The sequence below is a fragment of the Salmo salar genome, chromosome ssa03 (genome assembly GCF_905237065.1).
Source record: "Salmo salar chromosome ssa03, Ssal_v3.1, whole genome shotgun sequence".
NCBI classification, from domain to species: domain Eukaryota; kingdom Metazoa; phylum Chordata; class Actinopteri; order Salmoniformes; family Salmonidae; genus Salmo; species Salmo salar.
The window spans coordinates 18,775,090-18,783,601 of NC_059444.1; the positions used below are offsets into that span (position 1 = coordinate 18,775,090).

The 8,512-nt window shown below is 42.1% G+C and overlaps 1 protein-coding gene across 3 annotated transcripts in view; it reads right to left on the bottom strand.

The window, feature by feature from the left end:
* The window catches only part of LOC106599575 (5'-3' exoribonuclease 1), a 37,947-nt gene extending 32,013 nt beyond the window's left edge, over window positions 1–5,934 (bottom strand). For all 3 annotated transcript variants that reach the window (XM_014190865.2, XM_014190866.2, XM_014190864.2), the window contains exons 1-6: window positions 5,692–5,934; window positions 4,435–4,667; window positions 4,230–4,327; window positions 3,858–3,967; window positions 401–511; window positions 98–183 (exon numbers count right to left, since the gene is read on the bottom strand). In XM_014190865.2, the coding sequence (XP_014046340.1) occupies window positions 98–183; window positions 401–511; window positions 3,858–3,967; window positions 4,230–4,327; window positions 4,435–4,667; window positions 5,692–5,766 (713 nt within the window). In that variant the 5' untranslated portion in view covers window positions 5,767–5,934. The remainder of the gene's footprint in view (window positions 1–97; window positions 184–400; window positions 512–3,857; window positions 3,968–4,229; window positions 4,328–4,434; window positions 4,668–5,691) is intronic.
* Window positions 5,935–8,512: the final 2,578 nt, after the last annotated feature.

Genomic DNA, 8,512 nt, shown 5'->3' on the forward strand with positions numbered 1-8,512 from the left:
TCCGTTCAGATATTGGAATAAGTGCCCATCCTTATACCTCTGGCTTACACACACGCACAAATACACAGCACTCTCTCTTGCACATGCCCACACACACCTTTTCTGGTTTTTCTTCCCTCCAAAGCGGACCTCTTCTCTGAGTAGGGAGAAGTGTGGCTCGTGGCTGGTCAGACCTAACATCATCTGTAGGAGAGGAGAGAGAGATATCATAGTTAACACAACAGACCTAACATCACAGCATACCAGAGTGTGTACATAGTAAGAGAACTGTAAAAAACTCTGACACTAAAATGACCAGAGACATACATATCACACACCCTCCCTGATACACATCTGTGCCATGTCTCTTACACACACACACACACACACACACACACACACACACACACGGGCCACCCACCAGGTCAGCGTCCAGGCCATAGAGACAGTGGCGTGTGTTTGGGTCGTGGTCTGGCTTGGTGTTTTCCCAGCGGATAAACTCCATGATCTTATGTTCTCCTTCTCCTGGAGTCTGACAGGGAAACAGGCTTACAGTACTACCGTCTGACAGGGAAACAGGCTTACAGTACTACCGTCTGACAGGGAAACAGGCTTACAGTACTACCGTCTGACAGGGAAACAGGCTTACAGTACTACCGTCTGACAGGGAAACAGGCTTACAGTACTACCGTCTGACAGGGAAACAGGCTTACAGTACTACCGTCTGAGAGGGAAACAGTCAGGGCTGTTGAGGTGACCGTATTACCGTTTGAGAGGGAAACAGTCAGGGCTGTTGAGGTGACCGTATTACCGTTTGAGAGGGAAACAGTCAGGGCTGTTGAGGTGACCGTATTACCGTTTGAGAGGGAAACAGTCAGGGCTGTTGAGGTGACCGTATTACCGTTTGAGAGGGAAACAGTCAGGGCTGTTGAGGTGACCGTATTACCGTTTGAGAGGGAAACAGTCAGGACTGTTGAGGTGACCGTATTACCGTTTGAGAGGGAAACAGTCAGGGCTGTTGAGGTAACCGTATTACCGTTTGAGAGGGAAACAGTCAGGGCTGTTGAGGTGACCGTATTACGGTCTGAGAGGGAAACAGTTAGGGCTGTTGAGGTAACCGTATTACCGTTTGAGAGGGAAACAGTTAGGGCTGTTGAGGTGACCGTATTACCGTTTGAGAGGGAAACAGTCAGGGCTGTTGAGGTGACCGTATTACCGTCTGACAGGGAAACAGTCAGGGCTGTTGAGGTGACCGTATTACCGTCTGAGAGGGAAACAGTTAGGGCTGTTGAGGTGACCGTATTACCGTTTGAGAGGGAAACAGTCAGGGCTGTTGAGGTGACCGTATTACCGTCTGACAGGGAAACAGTCAGGGCTGTTGAGGTGACCGTATTACCGTCTGAGAGGGAAACAGTCAGGGCTGTTGAGGTAACCGTATTACCGTCTGAGAGGGATCAATTTGAAGAAAGAAGTTCAACAACAGGTTGAAACTGAGTGGAAAACATGGTCGTTGTGGATGTTGTTTCAAACACAACTAAATGGACAGCGCTTTCTAAGGTGATGATTCATTCAAAACACCATATGCATATTAGAGAATTATGCGTAGGCCTATATATGAGCCTATGCAAATAAAACTGAATTCAAATAATGATCGTTATAAAATACATCGCCTACCCGCATATTACTGAAGGCAGAAAAACATAACTGATTTAAGATATCTTTGGTACATAATTGTTCTAGCCTAAATTAAACAAATTCAGAGTTAACCAACAATTATAGTGAATTTGTATTTGATTTTGAATAGCCAAATAATAGGGCAATTTTATATTTTCCTAATTAATAGGCTGACACATTACCTTTAGCTACAGAATATTTTACCACCGCGTTTCCATCTCCTCCCCACTCTCCTTCATTCCTTTCTCCAGAATGCAGAGAAAGGGGCTGTCAATAGTTTAATCAAATATGTTCTGTTGGAAAAACATGTCACTATCGATGTTCCCGAACAGATTTTTTTCTGTTTTTTTGAAGGTTTTCATCATTAACAACTAAAGTTGCCAAATAACTCTAAGGCTAGCATATACAGTGCATACAGCAAGTATTCAGACCCCTTGACTTTTTCCACATTGTTAATTTACAGCCTTATTCTAAAATTGATTAAATCATTCCCCCCCCCCCCATCAACCTACACACAATACCCCATAATGACAAAGCAAAAACAGGTTTAGAAATGTTTGCCAATTTATTAAAAATAAAAAAACTGATATATTTACATAAGTATTCAGACCCTTCACTCAGTACTTTGTTGAAGCACCTTTGGCAGCGATTACACCCTCGAACCTTCTTGGGTATGACGCTACAAGCTTGGCACACCTGTATTTGGGGAGTTTCTCCCACTCTTTTCTACAGATCATCTCAAGCTCTGTCAGGTTGGATAGGGAGCGTCGCTGCACAGCTATTTTCAGGTCTCTCCAGAGATGTTGGATTGGGTTCATGTCTGGGCTCTGGCTGGGCCACTCAAGGACATTCAGAGACTTGTCCCGAAGCCACTCTTGCGTTGTCTTGGCTGTGTGCTTAGGGTCGTTGTCCTGCTGGATGGTGAACCGTCGCCCCAGTCTGAAGTCCTGAGTGCTCTGGAGACGGTTTTCATCAAGTATCTCTCTGTACTTTGCTCCTTTCATATTTTCCTCTAGCCTGACTAGTTTCCCAGTTCCTGCCGCTAAAAAACGTCCCCAGAGCATGATGCTGCCTCCACCATGCTTCACTGTAGGGATGAGGCCACTGCGTTCTTTGGGACATTCAATGCAGCAGACATTTTTTGGTACCCTTCCTCAGATCTGTGCCTTGACACGATCCTGTCTCGGAGCTCTATGGACTGTCTCAGAGCTCTAATTCCTTCAACCTCATGGCTTGATTTTTGCTCTGACATGCACTGTCAATCATATCAAATCAATTGAATTTACCACAGGTTGACTCCGAGTTGTAGAAACATCTCAAGGATGATCAATGGAAACAGGAGGCACCTGAGCTCAATTTCAAGTATCATAGCAAAGGGCCTTAATACTTATGTAAATAAGGTATTTACAAACATTTCTAAAAACCTGTTTTCGCTAAGTCATTATGGGGTATTGTGTGTAGATTGATGAGGGAAAACATTTAATTCATTTTGGAATATGGCTGTAACATAACAAAATGTGGGAAAATTAAAGGGGTCTGAATACTTTCCGAATGCACTGTAGGACCCGTTTCAAATTATCACTTTTATGCTCAACATAGCCACTTCATATGCGTACTCTAGCTCCAGAATGGAAAAATATGCTTTCTATTTTATTCAGCATCTATTTTATAATCTTCTTACTATAAAATCATATAATATAACATAATAGCATGGGACTTATAAGCATATCTTGTTTGCTAAATGAACAAGCCTACAGCCTATGTCATGGCGCATAGTCAGATAACATACAGCAGGCCAACTAATATTATATTCTTCTGAAATACATTTTCTTAATTTCATAGTGTTTTTTTACACCTGCCTAAAATAATGGATTTACTGTGATGATGTATATTCTATTAATTTATTAGACTTCTTAAAATGTTGACGTTTTGAAAGACAGGCATCAGCGGCTTGTATGTGTGGAGACCTAGAGACGCTAAATGTGTTTGTTAATTAACGGTCAATTACAGTGAGACCGGCAGTCTTTTGCATGACAATAACCAGCTGACAAAATGCAATGACCGCCACAGCCCTAGTTACAGTCAGTCACCGAGGAAAACACACGTAAAGTCACACACACACTGAAATATTTGTGGGGAAATCTTGGAAATGTGCAACAGAAACACACACTGAGAGACATACACACAGAGCCACCAGCCCTCACCTCGTGTCCAGAAAGGTAGACGTTGACTCCTTTCCAGGCATTGTCTGTGGACAGTTTACTGTTGACAAAGTACTTGAGCTGCTCCTGTAACCTGGCCATGAAGTCCGTCCCTACAGGAGAGATGATGGGTCGTATTCATTAGGCACCAAACGGAAGAAAACAGACCAAAACTGGGAGGGACTACCGGAACTTAATAATAAGAAAAGCTTCATTTCCTTTTCTGTTGGAAAACATTTTGCTATGGTGTGCCCTAATGAATACAAACACCTTCATTCATGACACCTACAGCCTAAAACCTAGGATTTGGATGAGGGTATGAGCTGACAGATAGATAGGTGTAGAAGTGGATTGATTGTGTAGTAGGCAACATACCAGGTGTGATGCAGTTAGAGTCAAAGCGGGCCTCAGAGGGTAGGACCTCTCCTTTCTCTAGAGCCTTCTTTATCTTGTCCTCTGCTTCTTTGGCCGACCTTAACAAGAAACACGTTAATGAAGATGTGTGATCCATCACTATGCCACTCTGTCACAGATACAGCACATAAAGTTCAAATGAAGTTATTATCATCATGATCATTACCTGAATCTCCTGCCTCTCTGCTGGTTCATCTTGGCCCGGGGAGCCACTCCGTCCACGGCCATGAAGAACACCTTCCTGGGCTTGATGATCCTGAACAGCACCTCCAGGTAGTGGAAGATGTCCGCAAAGATCTTCTCCTCCGAGATACGGAAGTGGACGTCCTCGTCGTTGGGGTGGGAGCACTGGTGGATGATGCCATTCATATCCAGGTAGAGGTTGTCAAACTCCGGAATCTGGAGGAGAGGGGGAAAGGGGGATGTTGGAGTAGTATGTCTATTAACCTATAGCAAGTGGATAATAGCGTCAATCCTTGAATAATGGAGGACGTGTATTTATGAGTTGAGGATAAGAAATGATCTAGTGAGATTAACTGGAAACAGTAGGAAGAAGTGCATTATTATTTAGGAAACATTAACATGCAGAGTTAACACGCATGTAGCTAAACCCCAGCATGACTCAGGGCAGAGGGTCACAGAGTTTTACTGTGGCCTGAGGTCAACATTCCACTCCCTACTGCATATTGCATACCTGCCAATCAGTGATGTAAAGTACTTAGATACAAATACTTTTAAGGACTACTTAGTACTACTATTTGTGAGTATGTGTACTTTACTATTTATATTCCTGACAACTTTTACTGCACTACATTCCTAAAGATAATGTATTTTTTACTCCCATACATTTTCCAGACACCCAAAAGTACTCGTTACATTTCGAACGCTCAGACAGGACATCAATATGGTCCAATTCACGCACCTATTAATATAATGCGTACTTTTTCCACCACTGATGGCGATATATTTGGGCTAACCTGGCAGTGATCTCGACAGTGTTGTATCAGGTCGACGACTGCAATGTGTTATTCAGAATAATGTTCTATTTAGCTACTAGACAAACTTCAAGTATAGTTAGCTAACATAGGCCTTATTCACACACTGTAGACTCATTGTTATGATAATCTAAACGGAGCTGGTAGGAGTAACAAACTGGCTGGCTAAATAAGTACCTAGAGGGAAATGGAGTCAAACACGAAATGACTTGGTAAATATTGGTTGGCTAACTAGCTATAGCTATGTTAATATTTACAATAAAATGTTGGGTTATGTATTACCGTAATAATCATGTCAGTGGCGAGTGCAGCAGATTGGAAACAGCAATACGTGGATATGAACCAGTTATAGGCCTGCTATATTTCGCTTGCTAGCTAGCTGCAACAGTAACGTTATTAAATAGCAAAGTAGAATATCGATATCATACCTGATGTTCCTTGACAACTTCACTCAGGCAAGGGTATCGCTCTGAAATCCATCGGTAGAATTTCGGCACTCCCATCTTGACCACAAACTCTTCCCTTCGTTGAAATTGTATAAATTTAGCTCAGTATAAGAGATGTGTAAAGTTACATGAGAAGTTGTTTGCTACGGGGTCCGGGATTTTGTTTCTGTAGCAGCTACGGTAACTAGCTAGCTGTAACTGTCCAGCCACTAAAACAGTCCGGGTGGAATCAATGACGTAACAACAAGAAAGCCAGCTCTCAAACACAAAATTGTAAAATGTACTGTGTGATCAAATAGCTATCATGTATCAAATATTAATAAAACACACGATTTAAATGTATAAATAACAAATAAAGGCTTGTTTTTTCTTTTAATTTGGCACTTTCATTCTTGTGCAGTAATTTATTTGTCCCGGCGATACACGCAGCGTCGGCACAAAGAAGCGCGACCAGCTAATGACGAGCAACACAACATGCAACAATTTCAAAGATTTTACTGAGCTACAGTTCATATAAGGAAATCAGTCAATTGAAATTCATTAGGCCCTAATCTACGGATTCCACATGACTGGGAATACAGATATGCATCTGTTTGTCAAAGATACCTTAAAAAAATAACAGGTAAGGGCATGGATCAGATAACCAGTCAGCATCTGGTGTGACCACCATTTGCCTCACGCAGTGTGACATCTCTGCATGGAGTTGATCAGGCTGTTGTGGCCTGTGGAATGTTGTCCCACTCCTCTTCAATGGCTGTGTGAAATTGCTAGATATTGGCGGGAACTGGAACACGTTGTCGTACATGTAAATCCAGAGCATCCCAAACATGCTAAATGGGTGACATTTCTGGTGAGTATGCAGGCCATGGAAGAACTGGGGCATTTTCAGATTCCAGGAATTGTGTACAGATCCTTGCGACATGGGCCATGCACTATCATGATGAAACATGAGATGATGGCTGTGGATAAATGGCACGATAATGGGCCTCAGGATCTCGTCATGGTATCTCTGTGCATTCAAATTGCCATCGATTAAAATGCAATTGTGTTCGTTGTCTGTAGCTTATGCCTGCCCATACCATAACCCCACCATGGGGCACTCTGTTCACAACGTTGACATCAGCAAACCGTTCGGCCACACAACCCCGTCTGCCATCTGTTGAAAATGGGATTAATCTGTGAAGAGCACACTTCTCCAGCATGCCAGTGGCCACCGAAGGTGAGCATTTGCCCACTGAAGTCAGTTACGACGCCGATGCAGTCAAGTCAAGACCCTGGTGAGGACGACGAGCACACAGATTAGCTTCCCTGAGACTAGATTCTGACAGTTTGTGCAGAAATTAATTTGGTTGTACAAACCCACAGTTTCATCAGATGTCCGGGTGGTTGGTCTCAAACGATCCCGCGTGGTTACACTTGATCTGCAGTTGTGAGGTCAGTTGGACATACTGCCAAATTGTCTAAAACGACCTTGGAGGTGTCTTATGGTAGAGAAATTAACATTAAATTATCTGGCCACAGCTCTGGTGAACATTCCTGCAGTCAGCATGCCAATTGCACGCTCCCTCAAAATTTGAGACAATCTTTGGCATTGTCTTGTGTGACAAAACTTTGCATTTTAGGGTGGCCTTTTATTGTCCCCAGCACAAGGTACACCTGTGTAATTGTCATGCTGTTTAATCAGCTTCTTGATATGTCACACCTGTCAGGTGGATGGATTATCTTGGCAAATTAGAAATGCTGACTAACAGGGATGTAAATACATCTGTGCACAGCGTTTTAGAGAAATAAGCTTTTTTTAGCATTTTGGAAAATTTCTGGGATCTTTTATTTTAGCTCATGAAACATGGGACCAACACTTTACATGTTGCATTTCTATTTTTGTTCAAAATATTTCCCCTCACCTCGCTCACCCATTGAAGTTACACTGTTTTCACAAAGGTGGCCAACCTACAAAGCTTGTTGACATGACGGTGAGGAACAATGCAAACAATAGGGCTCTGGCAATCTCTTCCACTGTTTCAAAAAATGGACATTGTTAAAAGAAATCAATTGTATTTCAGGAAAAGTATTAAAGGGATGATATATAGAATGCCTCTAGAAATTGCTCCAGACAGCATTTCAAGTAGGCTTACCCTACTGAGCTCTTTCATGTACTTCAGATTGTGTGGTTAGAAAATAATCAAGGGTGGGTTATCAAATCATGTTTTCTTTTATTGTTTTGGAACCCTAACCAAATTGACCTTTTGAGTTCATCGGAGCGTATGAAAATCCTTAGATCACTGTGGTAAATTCAGCATCTCGATTTTTGCAGTGAAAGATGACTTCTGTATATTTTATAACCAGTACAAAAGTAATAAACAGGTATCCTTTCCTGCAGTCTAATGACCAAATTGCCCTCTAGTGGCCTGATGTGATACAGCCTGGATTTGAACCAGGTACTGTAGTGACTTCTCTTGCACTGAGATGCAGTGCCTTAGACCACTGCGCAATTGTTATATTTCAGTCTTCTGTGATGTACAGTACCAGTAAAAAGTTTGGACAAACCTACTCATTCAAGGGTTTTTCTTTATTTTTACTATGTTCTACATTTTAGAATAATAGTGAGGACATCAAAACTATGAAATAACACATATGGAATCATGTAGTAACCAAAAAGGTGTTAAACAAGTATATATTATATTTGAGATTCTTCAAAGTAGCCACCTTTTGCCTTGATGACAGCTTGGCAAACTCTTGGCATTCTCTCAACCAGCTTCATGAGGTAGTCACCTGTAATGCATTTCAATTAACAGGTGTGCCT